The sequence below is a fragment of the Oncorhynchus mykiss genome, chromosome 6 (assembly GCF_057628025.1).
Source record: "Oncorhynchus mykiss isolate SJ-2025 chromosome 6, ASM5762802v1, whole genome shotgun sequence".
Classification (NCBI taxonomy): Eukaryota; Metazoa; Chordata; class Actinopteri; order Salmoniformes; family Salmonidae; genus Oncorhynchus; species Oncorhynchus mykiss.
The window spans coordinates 30,925,094-30,946,086 of record NC_143027.1 but is presented as its reverse complement, the minus strand read 5'-3'; the positions used below and the strand labels follow the sequence as shown (position 1 = coordinate 30,946,086).

The 20,993-nt window shown below is 43.1% G+C and overlaps 1 protein-coding gene across 5 annotated transcripts in view; it reads left to right on the top strand.

Moving 5' to 3' along the window:
- LOC110525722 (AP-1 complex subunit beta-1) overlaps positions 1 to 11,831 on the top strand; it is a 54,871-nt gene extending 43,040 nt beyond the window's left edge. For all 5 annotated transcript variants that reach the window (XM_090237639.1, XM_036979860.2, XM_021606105.3 and 2 more), the window contains 2 exons: positions 1,173 to 1,327; positions 9,806 to 11,831. In XM_090237639.1, the coding sequence (XP_090093765.1) occupies positions 1,173 to 1,327; positions 9,806 to 9,880 (230 nt within the window). In that variant the 3' untranslated portion in view covers positions 9,881 to 11,831. The remainder of the gene's footprint in view (positions 1 to 1,172; positions 1,328 to 9,805) is intronic.
- The last annotated feature ends 9,162 nt before the right edge of the window (positions 11,832 to 20,993 follow it).

Below are 20,993 nucleotides of genomic sequence, written 5' to 3'. Positions count from 1 at the left end.
TACAATTATCTGTATGTGTGGGGTACAGAGATGAGGTAGTCATTCAGAAATATGTTAAACACTTATTGCACACAGAGTGAGTCCATGCAATTAATTATGTGACTTGTTTAGCACATTTTTACTCCTGAACTTATTTAGGCTTGCCTTCATTTTTAATGAATTTGTAAGAAGTTCTAAACATAACTCCACTTTGACATCTTGGGGTATTGTGTGTGTTGGCCACTGACACAACATCTCAATTTTGATAAATTTTTTATTCTGTCTGTAACCGCAAAATGTGTAAAAGTCGAGGCATGTGAATACTTTCTGACAGCACTGTATTTATGGATATATTTAGTTAATTTATGGCCTGCTGGCCTTATTTACATGTGATAATCTGGTATTACACGACCATGAAATCCGCCATGTCTGAGCTAAGTGACAAATGACGGCTCATAGTATATTACCCCGAATAGATTGAATTTCCTTTTTAAGGTGAAAATGTATGATTGAGACGTTACCGTAGCGTGACAGTGAGACCGACACGCACCGTGGGCAAGTTAATTAAGGAGTATATCTTTGCCATGCAGGTAGTTTGAAGTAGTCACTGTTACTGAAAATGTAGTTACCATTTTGAATGCAAAGGCAAGGGCTTAGACTATGGCAGCGTTTCATCAGTGCTCTCTGCAGATGAGTAAAGTCACAGCCCATGAAAAGAGAATTGTGTTTCAGAAAGAGAGTGTGAATTCTGAGAGAAATAGAGCTAGGACAGTTTGTAGAGTATGAACTGAGAAAGGACCCAGACTTTAGTCTACTACCTGCCTTCCCAGAGCTGATGATTAATGACAGCAGCCTGGTTTTCATTATGGTCCTGATTGCAATGCCGTCCCCAAGCCCCTTCCCATTAAAGCTGAGCAGTAGTATGGCTGAAGGTCCAGGTTCAGCTCTCTACATGGAGCCATCATATTGCACCGGTCTGATCCCCCTCAGGTACAGTTGACTGCTTATAACACAAGCCTACCGAACACTCCGAGGCTAATTATCAACACTTGTAGAACACTGTTTCCACATCATCTGCAGATGGAGATGAACCATTGTTTGCCTGGGAGTTTTAAAATGTTAACGGTGTATTTCAAGTTTGAGAAGAAGTGACCATTGTGATTTAAGGGCTATTCTCTTGTCCCCCTAAACAGAGGCAGCCAGCAACAAGCTGCAGGGCAGTAACATCTTCACCATAGCCAAGCGCACGGTGGAGGCCCAGGATATGCTTTACATGTCCATCAAACTGTCCAATGGCATCTGGGTGCTGGCTGAGCTGAAGGTGCAGGCTGGAAACCCCAACTACACGGTGAGTTCAGGGACAAGGAGGGACAGATAACAACATTACTAATGGAAAGAGAAATCTATGAAAGAGGAGTGGGTAGTGTTGTAGTTTACCAAGCTACTAAAGCTACCCTTAAGAATAGTATAGTTTACTTAACTACTTTTTCAAAGTAACGACACAGCCAGAAGAGGACTGGCCACCCCTCATAGCCTGGTTCCTCTCTAAGTTTCTTCCTAGGTTCTGGTCTTTCTAGGGAGTTTTTCCTAGCCGCCGTGCTTCTACACCTGCATTGCTTGCTGTTTGTGGTTTTAGGCTGGGTTTCTGTACAGCACTTTGAGATATCAGCTGATGTATGAAGGGCTATATAAATACATTTGATTGATAGTTAACTACACCACCATTCAAAAGTTTGGGGTTGCTTAGAAATGTTCTTGTTTTCCATGAAAACATACACTACCGGTCAAAGGTTTTAGAGCACCTACTCATTCAATGGTTTTTCTTTATTTTTTACTATTTTCTACATTGTAGAATAATAGTGAAGACATCAAAACTATGAAATAAAACACAAGGAATCATGTAGTAACCAAAAAAAGTGTTAAACAAATCGAAATATATTTCAAGTTTGAGATTCTTCCAATAGCCACCCTTTGCCTTGATGACAGCTTTGCACACTCTTGGCATTCTCTCAACCAGCTTCACGAGGTAGTCACCTGGAATCCATTTCAATTAACAGGTGTGGCTTGTTAAAAGTTAATTTGTGGAATTTCTTTCCTTAATGCGTTTGAGCCAATCAATTATGTTGGGACAAGGTAGGGGTGGTATACAGAAGATAGCCCTATTTGGTAGAAGACCAAGTCCACATTATGGCAAGAACAGCTCAAATAACCAAAGAGAAATGACAGTCCGCTACTTTAAAACATGAAGGTCAGTCAATCTTGAAAACCATCAAGCGCTATGATGAAACTGGCTCTCATGAGGACCGCCACAGGAATGGAAGACCCAATGTTACCTTTGCTGCAGAGGACAAGTTCAGTAGAGTTACCAGCCTCAGAAATTGCAGCCCAAATAAATGCTTCAGAGTTCAAGCAACAGACATATCTCAACATCAACTGTTCAGAGGAGACTGTGTGAATTAGGCCTTCATGGTCGAGTTGCTGCATAGAAACCACTACTAAAGGACACCAATAAGAAGAAGAGACTTGCTTGTGCAAAGAAACACGTGCAATGGACATTAGACCGGTGGAAATTTGTCCTTTGGTCTGGAGTCCAAATTGGAGATTTTTGGTTCCAACCGCCGTGTCTTTGTGAGACGCGGTGTGGGTGAATGGACCAACTCTGCATATGTATTTCCCACCGTGAAGAATGGAGGAGGTATCATGGTGTGGGGGTGCTTTGCTGGTGACACTGTCTGATTTATTTAGAATTTAAGGCACACTTAACCAGAATGGTTGCCACAGCATTCTGCAGCAATACGCCATCCCATCTCTGTGTGCTTTCAGGACCTTTAACAGAATGTGTCTGGCAGAACGGGTGGAGGAGTTATCTGCAGTAGATATCTCAGATAGGGGGCATCACCCAGTGGGTCTTGTGACGGGTTTACAGAGGAGTATAGAGTGCAGTGATGTGTCCTATAAGGAGCATTGGTGGCAAATCTGATGGCTGAATGGTAAAGAACATCTAGCCGCTTGAGAGCACCCTTACCTGCCGATCTATAAATGACGTCTCTGTGATCTAGCATGGGTCATCTGAATCAGGGTTAGTTTGGCAGCTGGTGTGAAAGAGGAGGGATTACGATAGAGGAAACCAAGTCTAGATAACTTTAGCCTGCAGCTTTGATATGTGCTGAGAAAAGGGCTGTGTACTGTCTAGCCATACTCCAAAGTACTTGTATGAGGTGACTATCTCAAGCTCTAAACCCTCAGAGGTAGTAATCACACCTGTGGGGAGAAGGGCCTACTTCTTACCAAACCACATGACCTTTGTTTTGGAGGCGTTCAGAACAAGGTTAAGGGCAGGGAAATCTTGTTGGACATTAAGAAAGCTTTGTTGTAGAGCATTTAACACAACATTTGGGGAGGGGCCAGCTGAGTATAAGACTATCATCTGCATATAAATGGATGAGAGAGCTTCCTACTGCCTGAGCTATGTTGTTGATGTAAATTGAGAAGAGCGTGTGGCCTAGGATTGATCTTTAGGGTACTCCCTTGGTGACAGGCAGTGGCTGAGACAGCAGATTTTCTGACTTTATACACTGTACTCTTTGAGAGAGGTAGTTAGCAAACCAGGCCAAAGACCCCTCGGAGACACCAATACTCCTTAGTCGGCCCACAAGAATGAAATGGTCTACCGTATCGAAAGCTTTGCCTATGTCAATAAAAATAGCAGCACAACATTGCTTAAAATCAAGGGCAATGGTGACATAATTGAGGACCTTTAAGGTTGCAGTGACACATCCATAACCTGAGCGGAAACCAGATTGCCCACCAGAGAGAATACGATAGACATCAAGAAAGCCGATTATTGACAAGTTTTTCCAACACTTTTGCGAAATAGAAATAGGCCTATAACAGTTAGGATCAGCTTAATCTCCCCCTGTAAATAAAGGACGATGCGTGGCTGCCTCCCCAGAAAGGAGAGACACTTTAAAAAGATTGGAGATAGGCTTGGCGATGATAGGGGCAGCAACCTTAAAGAAGAAAGACCCAGATTATTTTTTGGGGGTCAAGTTTTAGGAGCTCCTTTAGCACCTCAGATTTAGTGACTGTCTGCAGGGTGAAGGTTTGTTGCTGTGCTGTGTCATTGTCCTGTTACAGGAGGAAATTGTCTCCAATTAAGCTCTGTCCACAGGGTATGGCATGGCGTTGCAGAATGGAATGATAGCCTTCCTTCTTCAAGATCCCTTTTACCCTGTACAAATCTCCCACTTTACCACCACCAAAGCACCCCCAGACCATCACATTGCCTCCACCATGCTTGACAGATGATTTCAAGCACTCCTCCAGCATCTTCATTTTTTTTCGCGTCTCACGAATGTTCTTTGTGATCCGAACACCTCAAACTTAGGTTTGTCTGTCCATAAAAAAAAATGACGATCTTCCTCTGTGCAGGGTCTGTGTTCTTTAGCCCATCTTAATATTTTATTTTTATTGGCCAGTCTGAGTTATGGCTTTTTCTTTGCAACGCTTCCTAGAAGGCCAGCATCCCGGAGTCGTCTCTAAACTGTTGACGTTGAGACTGGTTTTGCGGGTACTATTTAATGAAGCTGCCAGTTGAGGACTTATGAGGCGTCTGTTTCTCAAACTAGACACGAATGTACTTGTCCTCTTGCTCAGTTGTGCACCGGGGCCTCCCTCTCTTTCTATTCTGGTTAGAGACAGTTTGCGCTGTTCTGTGAATGGAGTAGTTCCCAGCATTGTACGAGATCTTCAGTTTCTTGGCAATTTCTCGCATGGAATAGCCATAGTTTCTCAGAACAAGAATAGACTGAGTTTCAGAAGGAAGGTCTTTGTTTCTGGCCATTTTGAGCCTGTAATCGAACCCACAAATGCTAATGCTCCAGATACTCAACTAGTCTATAGAAGGCCAGTTTTATTGCTTATTTAACTAGGACAACAGTTTTCAGCTGTGCTAACATAATTGATAAAGGGTTTTTCTAATGATCAATTATCCTTTGATAATGATAAACTGGGGCCTCCCGGGTGGCGCAGTGGTTACGGGCGCTGTACTGCAAACCAAGTTTGCCAGGTGCACAGTGTTTCCTCCGACACATTGGTGCGGCTAGCTTCCGGTTTGGATGGGTTGTGTTAAGAAGCAGTGCGGCTTGGTTGGGCTGTGTATCGGAGGACGCATGACTTTCAACCTTCGTCTCTCCCGAGCCCGTATGGGAGTTGTAGCGATGAGACAAGACAATAGCTACTAAAAACAATTGGATACCACGAAAAAGGGGTCAAATTTAAATAAAAAACATCATGATAAACCTGGATTAGCTAACACAACGTGCACTTTGGAACACAGGAGTGATGGTTGCTGATAATGGACCTCTGTACGGCTATGTAGATATTCCATTAAATCATATTTGTAGCCGTTTCCAGCTACAATTGTCATTTACAACATTAACCATTAACCACCAACATTACAAAACATCGCTATTTTGGGCAGTGTTGCCAACTAATTAAGTTGCTAGAGGCAGGTTTATTTGTTGCTAAATGACGTTGTGATGTCATTGCATGATAACATAAAACTGCGTCATTACGTAGAATACACAATAACATTACTCAAATTGACTGGCCAGCTCGGCAAAAAATATGATGCCTGTGAACGAGCTGAGCTCCTGCTGCTCACGTCACTCACAATGCACTTTTGCAGCAGTGTGTGACAGAAAAAAAATATGTTTTTGTGTCATTTAGAGTTTAAATGCTTGCATTTTAGCGTCACTTTTTAAAAGTAGCTAAATTTGTTGCTAGGTGCTGTTTAGAGAAAAAATAGTTGTCAGGGTAGTCTGAAAAGTTGCTTAATCTAGCAACAAAATTGCTAAATTGCCGTCACTGATTTTGGGTCCATGGCCAGGAAACTCCCCAGACCTTAATCCCATTGAGAGCTTGTTGTCAATCCTCAAGAGGCGGATGGACAAACAAAACCCCACAAACTCCAAGCATTGATTATGCAAGAATGGGCTGCCATCAGTCAGGATGTGGCCCAGAAGTTAATTGACAGCATGCCAGGGCGGATTGCAGAGGTCTTGAAAAAGAAGGGTCAACACTGCAAATATTGACTCTTTGCATCAACTTCATGTAAATTGTCAATCAAAGCCTTTGACACTTATGAAATGCTTGTAATTATACTTCAGTATTCCATAGTAACATCTGACAAAAATATCTAAAGACACTGAAGCAGCAAACTTTGTGGAAATTAATATTTGTGTCATTCTCAAAACTTTTGGCCACGACTGTAGTTACATTTACATTTGAGTAATTTAGCAGTCGCTTCTATCCAGAGCATACATTTTCCTACTTTTCCATACCGGTCTCCCTTGGGCATATATGTAGTTCACTACTCCTGAACACTGGGAGTGAATAAGAATGACTTTAGTGACGGCAGAGAGGGAGGGGAAAGATTGATGAGGATGAGAAAAGGAAACGGATCAATAGGGTGTATTGATAACAATAAATGGGAAAAGGTAGAGTAGAATGAAAGATGTGCGAACATGTGAGTTGAACTTGAGTTAAGGGGGTTAAGACATGAACTCATGAGAAGAAGGGTGAAGTGTGATGAGGAGATAATGATTGATAGCAGAGTGACAGGGTCACGTATGAGTGTTTCTGGTTGGTGATTCATCATCATTACCATCTCTGTTCTTCATTAAGTCTCTATGCTCGGTCTTTCTCCTGAGGAGTCTCTTTGTGTGTGTTTCTGTTGTGATGCATGTGTGTCAGTATACCGTTGTCTGCTCACTTGTTTTAATAGCTGTAGCCCAGATTATTGTGCCTGACTAGTCCATAACAGTGACCTTGATGTGACCCCTCAAGTCTCATGTTTTTATTCATGAGGAGAAAGCATTTACTGTCCTTTTCTTGTTTCCCACAGTCCAGATGACTCCATTTATGTCATTCAATCTGTCTTAGTCTGTTTCAAATGTAGCCTTTTAAATGGAAATCCTCCACCGTTCATTATTGGGGATTCAGTTTGACTTGGCTATTTTGGTATTTTCTTTCATGAGATACAAGGCTTTTCAGTCAGACATGAAATGACTCAAGTGAGGTGTTTGATCAATCCCTGACTGTTTGTTTGTCTGTTATCATTTTTGTTTTGTTTTTTTGTCTCTGGTGATTGGTTTAGTTCAGGCTGAGTGTGACACGAAAGAAACTATCTGGATTCACCCTCTTCCTGTCAGTTGCCTCCTGTCTGTCTGTCTTTCCTCTGGTCTGTCTCGGTCCGCTGGGCTGGGGCCCATTAGACTCTTCCTGTCAGTTGCCTCCTGTCTGTCTGTGTCTTTCCTCTGGTCCGTCTCGGTCCGCTGGGCTGGGGCCCATTAGACTCTCTTCCTCCCTACAGATGGGCACCATCAGAAGCTCTGTATCCAACACTAAAGATGCTACATCTGCCTGTGTGCAGCATGCATGCTCTCTCTCCTCTCTGTGCTGCTGCATGGATTTGATGCACACTCCGTACGACATGTGAATATCAACCTGACGCACCCTTGTGTTGAGCGGCTATTTTTAGCCTGTGAAAAGAACACTTTTTGGATTTTACTCAGCCTGTGGGAAGATTCCACAGATTCCTTTTAGAAAGGCAGTAAAGCTAAGAGCTATGCCAGGGATCATTATGGTGATAATGACCCTAACTCTATACCAACTTGGTCTCCTCTAACCTAATGTTGCTCAGCCCAAGGCTCCTCCAGCACCCTACCTAATTGGTCCCAGTTGTCCCATGATACCCAGTTACTTAGCGCTACCTTTTAAAGTGGAGCGGAAGACCCTCGCCTCCTGTCCCCATGGCAATGGCATGACCAATGGCAGAGTGGCTAATTGCAGTGATGTGGGAGAATGCTGAATGCTGCTCTGGCACAGCCACCATCACGACCGTGCCATCTTTCATCTCTCCTTTCTTCTCTCATGCTTTCTCGCTCTCGCATCCCCTTATATGGTGCAGCAATCTGAGCATCTTTACGTTTTCCTACGTCTCCTGCACACCTCCAACCGTTCCCCATCCACTACCCACCTGTCATGTTTCTACCAATCCCTATTCTCCAACGCTAATTCTCATATTCACTCAGACAGGAAAATTATTCAGCAGCATTTACAAAGCCTTAAGCAAAATGCCCACCATGTAACCTTGCTGATCAGAGCTTTTGAGAGAGATGGAATGTACCAACACAGTGCTGGGGGAACTGCCATTGCCTATGGCGCATCAGTGTGATCTCCTGTCCTATTGGTCAGCGAAGGACCAGGCCCGAGCCCCTGTCTGATGGGACTTCAAATGCCTCTGGCCAGTTTACTGATAACTGTAAATAGAACTGGTAGAATAGAACGAGCCAACCGGAACTCTCTAGATCAACACACAATCCCTGGCACCTCAAACACACAGCTGCAGTAGTACTGCATCAAACACATGACTACAGTACTGCCAGCATGTGCTCCCTTTTAAAACACTGCGCTGGGAATATTAGCTTTCCTGTGTGAGCTCTGATGAAAAGGAAACCGCCTCCCACAGCCGTATTAGATCCTGCAGCAACAGACTCACTAAACATCACAAGCAGAAGGGGTAAGAGAAAAGAGGGGAAGGGGTGGTTGAGAGGGAATGAGGGGAAGGGGGGGTTGAGGGAATGAGGGGAAGGGGGGGTTGAGAGGGAATGAGGGGAAGGGGGGGTTGAGAGGGAATGAGGGGAAGGGGGGGTTGAGAGGGAACGAGGGGAAGGGGGGGTTGAGAGGGAATGGGGGTTGAGAGAAAAGAGGGGAAAGGGGGGGTTGAGAGGGAATGGGGGTTGAGAGAAAAGAGGGGAAGGGGGGGTTGAGAGGGAAGGAGGGGAAGGGGGGGTTGAGAGGGAACGAGGGGAAGGGGGGGTTGAGAGGGAATGGGGGTTGAGAGAAAAGAGGGGAAAGGGGGGGTTGAGAGGGAATGGGGGTTGAGAGAAAAGAGGGGAAGGGGGGGTTGAGAGGGAAGGAGGGTTGAGAGGGAAGGGGGGGAATGGGGGGGTTGAGAGGGAATGAGGGGAAGGGGGGGTTGAGAGGGAAGGGGGGGTTGAGAGGGAAGGGGGTGTTGAGAGGCTCCAAGCTGATAAGATAGAATAAAAGGCAGCATTTATAATGCTAATGAATTCTCCCCAGCAAATGAAATGAAATGCCTCTAACTAAAATCGGGGGAGTAAGTTATTCACCCTTTCTTCTTCTCTTCACACATGACTAGGTGAAGCTGCTGAAACAATTACAGTGCTTGTTAAACAGACAGTGCTTAAACTCCAGCCATTACAGTTGCAATGGACTAGCTGACTAGACTAGCATAAGGAGCTTTTCTTGAAGGTATGAAAGAGTGGCCAGGCGCATTAGCCTTCATCCCGTCTATACAGCATTCATCATCCCTGAAACGGCTCTCGCTGTTAAAAGGCTGTTCTGTCGCGTAATGACCAGTAAAAGTGTGATTCTGTTTTATTTCACTCGACTATAGTTTCTCTCAAAGCACTTGACTCCTGCGAAAGACGAGGGCAGCAGTTGCTCCACCAGGATGATGATGATGATGATGATGATGATTAGCTGTTTTTGTTGGTTTTGTTATTAGATAGAAAATGTATATTGTTGACCGTGCCTAGCTTTTCTGTCTGTCTAAAAGAAAATGAATCGTTTCTACCTGTGTGTTCTCTGGCATGTCAAAGTGTTTTGATTTGGATGAATATCTGAACTAGTCTTATTGACTAGAGGTCCTTTCAACACGTAACACCTGGCTGACAGAAACAGACTAGCATGTCCTTGACCAGCCAGACCATGTGGTAACTGTCTCTTCTCTCCTCAGATCTCTCTGAAGTGCAGAGCCCCAGAGGTGTCCCAGTGTGTGTTCCAGTGCTACGAGGCAGTGCTGAAGAACTGAACCCCTGACAGGGCTGAAGTAGGGGGGAATCCTGAGGCATGGGGACTGGAGGGCGTTCCTGGACCCCCGACCTACAGGCTTCTGAAAGGCCCTTTTCTTTGTAGAATCTCCAACCCTGCTGTCTGTGTGCCCTCCCTGGGGACCCTGGTTTCTGTTTGGTCTGTCTGTCACCCAAGCATTTACCCTCCTCCACTCTACAAATCCTTATCTGATTCAAACTATGTCCATTTTTAAAACTGCTGAGGTCTCTGGCCCACATGATCCCAAAGCTTTTTCTATAGACCCATTTTTTTTTCACTCACGTCAATAGTTGGGACTGACTTCACCTTCACCTGTGGTTGTATGTGGGTGGGTGTTTCCCATTAACCCACCCAGTCTAGTCTGTTTTCAATGAGACATCACCACCCAGTCAGATCTCCCTTATATGATGGCTTAACCCCAGTTCCACCCCTGCTGCTCTGATCCAGTCCACCCACCTCCCATGAGCCTCTAGTCTGAGGGACACCTGGGCGATGTGTTCAGACCGTGCTGTTAGAGGAGGAGGCTGTGATGCGATTCTTGCTCATTGTGACTGTTTCTCCTTATCTCCCCCCGATGCCTCCTCTTCTCATGATTATCTCACCTCGCATCTCTGCAAATTAGTACCTATATTTAGTGTGTGTGTAATTAGCAGTTCAATCTCCACTGTCAGCATACCTCAGTGCTTCACATTAAAATGTGACAGTACAGACTGTTTTCCACATCTCTGGGCTGTGAAACACCTGCTGTGTTGCTGTTCTGTCACCTCACAACTTCCTCTCAATGTCTCCACACACATGCTCTCTGACACGTTCCTCCTTTTTGTTTTAAAGGGAATTTGATGTCCCAGCTAGTAAAAGACACTAAATGGTTGTTTGTTGTTGGCTCATGTCATTGGTGTGCCCATAGTTTTTTTTTTTTTTTTTTTTTTTTTTTTTTACACAACCTCTGCTGTTTCTTGCCCTCTCACTACCCCCCCCCCCCCCTCCTTATGTGTGTGCATGTATTTGTGTGTTGGGGTGCATGTGTGCTATTTGTTATTTCTGAGGGTTGGAGTAATGTATAATCACCACTACTATATACAATACCTGTCTCTCCCAAATGCCTTGCACCTTTCCTCTCCTCATTCCATTATCTATTCCTGGCTTTGTTTGTAGTGCGATTAGATGTTTAACTCTGGGCAGGCTAGCGAGGGCCACAGAGGTTTGGGGACGTTTCTGCTTTGTGCTCTGTCAATCAGTGTTCCATGGGCTCTGCCACTTTGTTGCCTTCTCCCCTCTTAGCTGGTCAAGTACCTCTGCCACCTGTCATAAAGTGGCTTCAAACCACCTGTATGTTCTGTACTTTACCTGTATAGGAAACTAACTGTATAGGTAGCACACATCATGAAGTCTTTTGTATGAAGAAAGTCAGAACAACTCAACTTCACCATCTTGTTGTTACCTAGTGTCTCTTTGGGGAAATAATTGGATATTTAAACTTTTGAACTCTCTGGACCAGCTCCAAAGAGGGAACTCACTATTTTACTGCATGGAGATTAGTGGATTTACGTCTCTGTGTGTGCGTCTCTGTGTGTGCGTCTCTGTGTGTGCGTCTCTGTGTGTGTGTGTGTGTGTGTGTCTGTGTCTGTGTGTGTGTCTGTGTCTGTGTGTGTGTCTCTGTGTGTGTGTGTCTCTGTGTGTGTGTCTCTGTGTGTGTGTCTCTGTGTGTGTGTGTCTCTGTGTGTGTGTGTCTCTGTGTGTGTGTGTCTCTGTGTGTGTGTGTCTCTGTGTGTGTCTCTGTGTGTGTGTGTGTCTCTGTGTGTGTGTGTGTGTGTCTCTCTGTGCGTCTCTGTGTGTGTGATAAGCTGTAAAATAGCTGAAGGCGAAATCAATGTTTCTTTGACTGACTACATCATTTGAAACAACTATTAAAAATCAGATATATTCACAAATGCTTCAATTGCGATCTTTTCTGAATTCACTTGAGTCATCCATCAAGAATGATATACCACATTGTTAAATAACTGTTACGTAGGATGTATTATATTGTAAGAGTGAAGTAATAAAGAGGACTAAGCCGATCACAACAGTGGTTAGTATTGTACTAGTGGAATTTACACTATGATGAGCAACTCTTCCACATTTTGGCACCTATGCAGACAGTGCTTGGACTGGCAGTATAGGACAGATTTAACTCTTAAAGGAGAAGAAAAACAAGTTGTTTTTGAATTGAATTGTATGTACATGGGTCCAGCATAATTGGGTTCATGTGCATTATAGCCATTTTACCATGACCTTCGAAAGGTACAGGACTGTCCACACTTGGTTGAGTAAGCACTCTACTTTTACAGCATCGTTGGTCACCCTTCAAAAGAACAGCTTTGCATACTAATCCGATGCTCCCTCTTCTCTCATCTATGAGTCCCGAGTGACGCTTTATCTGGACTTCTGCTTTATTCCTCCCCATGACGGACTGGGAGCTACAAGATGGTCAGGGTTTGAAGTGAAATGCAACAATTTCAACGATTTTACTGAGTTACAGTTCATATAAGGAAATCAGTCAATTGAAATAAATTAATTAGTCCCTAATCTATGGATTTCACGTCTGGGAATACCGATAGGCATCTGTTGGTCACAGATACCTTTAAGTAGGAGCATGGATCAGAAAACCAGTATCTGGTGTGACCATCATTTGCTTCATGCAGTGTGACATGTCCTTCGCATAGAGTTGATCAGGCTGTTGATTGTGGCCAGTGGAATGTTGTCCCACTCCTCTTCAATGGCTGTGCAAAGTTGCTGGATATTGGGGGGAACTGGAATACACTGTTGTACACGTCGATCCAGAGCATCCCAAACATTGTCAATGGGTGACATGTCTGAGTATGCAGGCCATGGAAGAACTGGGACATTTTCAGCTTCCAGGAATTGTGTACAGATCCTTGCGACGTAGGGCCGTGCATTATCATGCTGAAACATGAGGTGATGGTGGCAGATGAATGGCAAGACAATGGGCCTCAGGATCTCGTCATTGTGTCTCTGTGCATTCAAATTGCCATCGATAAAATTAAATTGTGTTCGTTGTCCATAGCTTATGCCTGCCCATTCCATAACCCCAAAGCCACCAAAGGGCACTCTGTTGACATCAGTAAAGCGCTCGTCCACATGACGCCATTCACGTGGTCTGCGGTTGTGAGGCCAGCTGGACCTACTGCCTATATCTCCAAAATGATGTTGGAAGTGGCTTATGGTAGGGAAATTAACATGTGCTCTGGTGGACATTGCTGCAGTCAACATGCCAATTGCACGCTCCCTCAACTTGAGGTATCTGTGGCATTGTGTTGTGTGACAAAACTGCACATTTTAGTGACCTTTTATTGTCCCCAGCACAAGGTACACCTGTGTAATGATCATGCTGTCATGCTTCTTGATATGCCACACCTGTCAGGTAGATGGATTATATTGGCAGAGTAGAAATGCTCAATAACAAGGATGTAAACAAATTTGTGCACACCATTTGAGAGAAAACAACTTTTGGTGCATATGTAACATTTCTGGTATATTTTATTTCAGCTCATGAAACATGGGACCAACACATTATCTCTGAGCTGTACCCACTAAATCTATAAGCTGCCTAGAGTGACTGGGGAGGGTGGATAAGCTAAACCACTCAATTCTATGGTTGGTTTGTCGACTGGAACCCAAATCTTGTTTGCAGTGCTCAGTCTTACCAGCATTGGGTTGAAAAACTTAGATACATTCATATTCCTCATACCACGCACACAGTATAGGCGACTACATTGAGCAGCCTGTGAAGGATGGCATGATAATGTCTTCTCTGAGAATCTTCAGGATTTGTTATTTGGTATTGAGGTGTAGTTCTTTATCACTCACAGAAACTATCTTCATATTGTTGACACTGAAGTGTTATTACCATAATTATAATTATTGGACCCTTGCAAATTTACTTTGCCACTACCAGTGTGTATGATATTGATCAGGCTGTAATAATGAATGTCTCACACAAGGAGCTGGCCAGCGATGCTGTGTTATCAGAGCAGTGCAGCTGGGCCTGGAGTGATAATTACGAGCGGATCCGGAGTCAGTGCTGATCAGTTTCATTCTTTCTCTCCACACTGCAGCTGGCTGTGGACATTATCACTGATATTGACTGCATCCTCACTGTGGTGTCTCTTACCTGTGTGTGTGTGTGTGTGTGTGTGTGCGTGTGTGTGTGAGAGTGGCAGGGTTGTATGAGGTAAGGTTTATAAAACACATTGTGTTTCTGTTCAGTGCCTGAACTAAGCTACAGGACTGTTTCTCTCGCACAGACTGGAATATGTTCCGGGATTCATCCGTTGTCATTGAGGAGTTTACCACATCAGTCACCGGCTTAATTAATAAGTGCATCGTCCATTTCCACTCAACAGTGACTGTATGTACATACATATCCCAACGAGAAGGCATGGACTACAGGCAACATCCGCACTGAGCTAAAGGCTAGCGCTGCTGCTTTCAAGGAGCGGGACACTAATCCAGACACTTATAAGAAATTCCATCAATACAGGACCAAGATAGAATCCACTACACCAGCTCTGACGCACGTCGGATGTGGCAGGGTTTGCAAACTATTACGGACTACAAAGGGAAACCCAGCCGCGAGCTGTCCAGTGACGCGAGGCTAGCTTTCACTTTGAGGCTAGCAACACTGAAAGATGCATAAGAGCACCAGCTGTTCCAGATGACAGTGTGTTCACGCTCTCCGTAGCCGATGCGGGTAATACCTTTAAACAGGTCAACCTTCACAAGGCCGTAGGGCCAGACAGATTACCAGGATGAGTACTCACGAGCATGCGCTGATCAGCTGGCAAGTATCTTCACTGACATTTTCAACCTCTTCCTGACCCAGTATGTAAGACCTACATGTTTCAAGCAGGCCACCCAGCTAGCAATGAGTAAACGGCCCAGAAGGGCCGGAACTGATTGTGTTTTTTATCACAAACAATGAGAAAATATGGAAAAATAAATAATGAAATGTTAATTATATAAAGCAGCCAGTGTAATCATCTGCCAGAGAGTAGCCCCAATCAGCCCGAGCCCCAAATAATACATTTGGGCCAGATAACTGACACTGGAATTGGCCCGAGCTCAATCCCCACATCCTAGCCATAAGTAATACTGCTGAAAGCGTCCCACACTCGGGCCACATGACGTCGGCCGAGTCTGACTCTCAGCTGAGTGTCCCGACTCTGCCGGAATCCACTGTGCTAGCTGGGCACCATAGTCCCTGTGCCCGAGAATGCCAAGGTAACCTGTCTAAATGACTACCGTCTTGTAGCACTCACATCTGTAGCCATGAAATGCTTTGAAAAGCTGGTCATGGTTCACATCAACTCCATCATCCCAGACCCACTCCAATTCTCATACCGCACCAACACATCCACAGATGACGGAATCTCTATTGCACTCCACACTGCCCTTTCCCACCTGGACAAAAGGAACACCTACAGTATGTGAGAATGCTGTTAATTTACTACAGCTCAGCGTTCAACACCATCGTGCCATCCAAGCTCATCACTAAGGACCCTGGGATTAAGCACATCCCTCTGCATCTGGATCCTGGACTTCCTGTCGGGCCGCCCCCAGGTGATGAGGGTAGGCAACACCACATCTGCCACGTTAACCTTCAACATGGGGTCCCTCAGAGGTGCATGCTTATTCCCCTCTTGTCCTCCCTGTTCATTCAGACTGTGTGGCCACACACAACTCCAACACCGTCATTATGTTTGCAGGGGACATGAAGGTGGTGGGCCTGATCACCAATGACGATGAGACAACCTACTGTACATAGAGGAGGTCAGAGACCTGGCAGTGTGGTGCCAGGACAACAAATTCTCCCTCAACAGCTCTGTGCTGCTCTGCAATGCAAAGAAGTATGAATTGCATATCACCGTAAATGCTGCAAAGCTAATGGAGATGGCAGATTGACCATGCAGCGCCCTTAATTGTCTGGCTGGCACCAAACTCCTTCACTGTGTACCACATGAGTCGCGTCATCCAGGCTAGCTGCATAAAGGCCTGTACCTAGAACACTTTGATGGAAATAAATTAAATTAATACATTACCTTAACTGCCACTATTTTAGGACTTTGGCAAATCAAATTATTTTACAGAAAAATAAAGACATTGATGCCATGAACTTTGAAATCTGTGTTGCATGTATTTCAAGTGATTCGCTGATTCTGTTGGACACATTTCCTACTGATAATTGTGAAGAACTGTTTTGGCATGACCATTTTCTGTGTAGGTTGGTCGATATACTTTTACTGATTTAATTGACTTTGACATCATTGAGCTTTACATTAACCTCACTGAAGCTATATTGTAAATTATAGTCTATTTTTAATCCCCTAAACAGCCCAAAATATGGAATTGTTTCGTTTTTATTAACAATGAGGTGAAAAATTGGTCGATGCAACAAGAACACGCTGTGCTCACCTGGATCAGTTTATTTATCGGCATCCATCACTGAAATGGCAGCAGGTTATTGTCAACCTCAATCGCCACTTGTTTCTGTGAATTCATAAAGACGAATGGTGATGTTTAATTTGAGGCTAAATATTAATGCAAGGGAATCATACATTTTATTACCACTGTTGCTTTAGGAGCAAGTATACGGGATGTGCCTCATATTAATGGTGTAGTATAATAAATCATGTGTGACAGCTTAATTGCCACCCGAGGTATTGCTATTGATAGGTAGCCATGTTTCATCCATCCATCAATCAATTGTGCGTCAGCCTTACTCAATGGAAGTGTAAATGCAACATGCTGCCTCTTCATTGGAACCTCCTTTGAGGAAAAACATTGAAATATAAATTTGGTAGACACGTCACCGTCCATCATTCGTGCTTCAATTAGAAGTACCTGCCCTCTAAATGTTTAGCTCATTACACAAGATCTAAGCACGACTGTCATGGTTATTGGTAACACGAACATAAATACATGTTAAAGATGACAAAAAGCGTACACATTAAATCACGCACCTACGCACGCACACACACACAAGGCACGCGCACGCCTAGCAGACACACCAGTGCGCAGGGGAGATACATTTATTTAATGCCCTTGCAGCAGTGGGTCGTCTGTCTCTGTTTTTGGATTGTTTTTCCCCTAAATTATTAACTGTGTCTTCTGTCATCGTGAAGAACAGATTATGCTCATTCATTCCAGAGCACGTGGGAATATATCCGTAGCTACGGGGCTAGTGAATTATAGCGTGCCTCTCCAACGAGCTTTGGTGAGCGCATGGATTCAGTTGTATTGGTGCATCTGCTGGAGAAGAGTGAGAGATGCGAAGAGAATACTTGTACAGACTGAAGAACCGCAAGAAAAGCATTAATGGCCTAGTTTATATTGAGACGAGTCATACAGTGAGTGAGATTTTGTACCTGTGGAAATTACGAAAACGGATTTTGCGCCCCCTCGTAGTGTAAGAGGCTGTGGGAGGTTGTTCCCCAAAATTGCGAACATTTTTTCCTCTCCCTATGGAATAAGTAGATGCGTAATATGTCTAATTTCAGGTGACTGTTGTGTTTTTTTTTAAGTACTCTAAATTGGTTTCAACGGGGAAATATTATACACTCACGGCTAAGGGACCGTCTTAAAAGTGCAATCAGCAGAACCTAGTGTTTACAGGAAAACCTCATGTTTGTCTCAAATAAAAATAAAATCCCAAAACAATTACATTTTGAAAAAGTTATAAAGTATGAATAAGCCTATCATCTTCCCCTAGGATTTGTTTTTCTGCAGTGGTGGCAAGGGTATGGGTGGTGGAGTTTGGGTTAGGGTTTAATAGAATGACTATGACAATGTCACTTCTGGTGACTTACAAAAATACATTCTACTTCAATATTCAATTATGTTGACACCATCTGCAATATAACTGATGTGGGCCACTGCACTGTAGGGAGATGAGCAAGCTGTGGCTGTACACTCATGGCTCTCATTCAAACCACTGCTTTCTCTGTTTGTTACAAATATATATGTTGTAACTTGCCATTTTTTTATTAAGTTAAGTCTAACTTTCAATACCTTCCTATCCATATGAGCTACAGACCTACAAACAAGTGTGGTGGTTTTCTATACCTCTCGTATGAAAGGTAGAGCTTGGCTTGTTGCAGATAAAATGCTGTGTGTGATGACAGTGCACATACTAAGAACTTTTGAGGCTACATTCCTGTGTACCGAATAGAAAAAATAAAAGTTAAATGGGTTTCCATCGCAAAACCATCAACTCTACTGATGGTTTTATTACAAAATGTTGCATTATATAGCGAATGTGTCCACTCGGGCGATTTAGTCAACAGCTCGCAGACACAGTGCGGGTATAGCCTACATGATAAGATTATTATGGACATAATAGCAGCAATATTTTTATTTGTCAAACGGAAGCCAAGCATCAATCTTCATGTCACCAGAATAAGACCCTTGATAGTTATTGGAAAGGAGCATCAAGCTCATCACCGTGCACTTTCACCACCCTGTGAAATTCACCATAACTTACTGTATTTCATCCGTAGCATAAGAAACGGCATTCTTTCCCAAGTCGTAGTGGGAGGACCACGCAACATATCATCACATGACTCCAAGTTTATTTCGATATGATGGTTGTTATAGAAATATTTGCAAGTAAAAGCATTTCCACTGCCATTTCTCACATAATTAATTTTACAGACACAAAAAGGTCCCACCTTGTCTAGCGTATTTTGTTTTGTCAACATTTGGAAAGTTTACCGAGAAATTACAGTAACTGTTTCCATCAGGCCTATCATGACTTTTATTTATTTGACATGTACTTTGCATAAATACGTTGAATGGAAACCTGGTTAGTGTTGTGATGAAGGCCACTGATGAAGGACATGACGTCAATCATTTATTAGCTGTTCAAATAAAATACAGATTTTTTTTATGGCAATTTTTTGTGGCCAACACATCAGGAAAGTGTTAGTTACATAGGGCGGAGAGTGGATTAATAAGCTATAATTACTGCCAGGAGCCAGGCAGACAGTCTCCATCACCCTGGCCAGGCTCATGTGGCGGGGCAACTGGGTGCACTCTGGAACAGTATGGTAGATTGCCCAAATTGGGAATTTAGCCAGGACACCGGGGTAAGAACCTATTCTCTTACGAGAATTAGGCTTACCATGTTAAACTATTCAATATCCAGAGAGTCAAGACACATTTTAATGCCCCTTCCGAAAGATGGCATCCTCCACAGGGCAATGTCGTAGGCACAATACCCAATCAACCCCTAGAACCCATGCCCTATGCACTTGTGGAGATTAAAGCTTGTGAAGATTGGTATACAGATGTAGGATCTGAATTTGAGCCAGTTTACTACAGCCGGAAAATAATCTTGCAGCAACAGTTAATGTGAATTATTATGTGTATTATAATTACTGGATATTTTTTGTAGGGGTTGATACATTTTTCCTTGCGGCAAATCAAGCCCGACATTTTAAAGGGGAAATTACACATTTTAGAAGCCTTTTTAAACTTTGAATACACTACACGTTTGCATTTCCTGCAGTGCAGGAAAATTGTTAGCCACAAAAGAGTGATCAAATTAAGATCTACATCTGTAAGCAGTATGTTTAAACTTCCACTTAACCTACAAGAGGGCAAGTTGGAACTATTGCCATATTGCTTATACCTGTCAAATCCACTCAGATCTCTACAAGTGCATAGGGTGTATGGGATTTAGGATTGGGCTGTATACCACTTACAGGAACATTTGGTGTGTAATACCACATTTATAACCATATAGGATAGGCGACACAGTTCATTTCATGCAGAGGCAAGCCATCATTTGGGGTGAAGGGATTTAATATTGCAGAGTGGTAATCAAGTTACCTTAAATTTTGAAGTGTTAGTTTTCATATGTGGAAAGAAGTGAAAGGCGCTCAACCAATGTGAGTAAAGATGCATAACAATTATTAGATCAGCATAGAAAACTTGCTCACTACAAAAATATTTTTTATTTCGGGCTTCTTCAATGGCTTTCATCAAAACGATGACACAGATGGAATGGGCAAGTACATACAAGGTCAAAGCGTGACCAATTTGGATTTTATTTTGGGAGCACTGTGCGAAAAAAATCCAATAAAAAAATTAAATGCGTAACAATATTTTGCTGCAACACTTCTCTAAATGGCTCAAACAAGTCAGGCTGAAACCTCACCTGTCACTCAACAGGCAGGCAGCACACGGTCTCTCAGCATGCACTCAACAGATTCTTCCAAAACAGCAACGATACTGTTTTCTATGTTGCATCTAAATATGAATCCACATGTTTCCTCTATTATATAATATTAATTTGTTTATCTTGCTCTTTGCAAATTGAAAGTTAGATAGTCTAAGGAAGCTGGTATGTGCCTAAAGCTAATCGCTAACTAGCTAGCTGGCTAGCTAAATACCCTTTAGCTAAATGCACTAGGCTAAGGCAAAGCAAACGTTAGCTCTTGTACAGGTTGCTACCAGTGGTGGTCTATATCAGCATGTTGTTTGTGCAAAGACATGTTCTGAATCAGATAGCCTATTCTAAAATATTTGTCTAAATTTAACATCTTTGCATCTATTCAAATGCTATTAGGGTCCCCTGAGAAACAATGACCAGCACTTTGATTCCTACCCTGTCATTACTCCTACCTTTTCATTTGTTGTCATGCCAAACAACACCATAGAATTAGAGTAATCATTATATTTTTATGATTCCAACAGTTCACCCAAGTGTTTTGATCTATATCGCAAGTCAAATGGCAATATATTGTTGAAAAATCACAATTAGATTTTTTTGCCCATATTGCCTAACAACCTTACCATTATGCAAACATTTGGAAAGAAAGGAAAAGGATATATTCTTCAAGAGATGTGCTGCAAAAGCAAGTAGGATTCATATAGGCCCAATGTAGGTTATATCTCAATCCATTAAAAATATATATTTGTCTGGTGCTACTAAAATGTTTATGTTAGAAGCACCAGTGCTACCAATGGACATTCATTTCGAGCCATGAGAACATAGATAATTGGAATAAGGGAAGACAATGAGCAAGGAA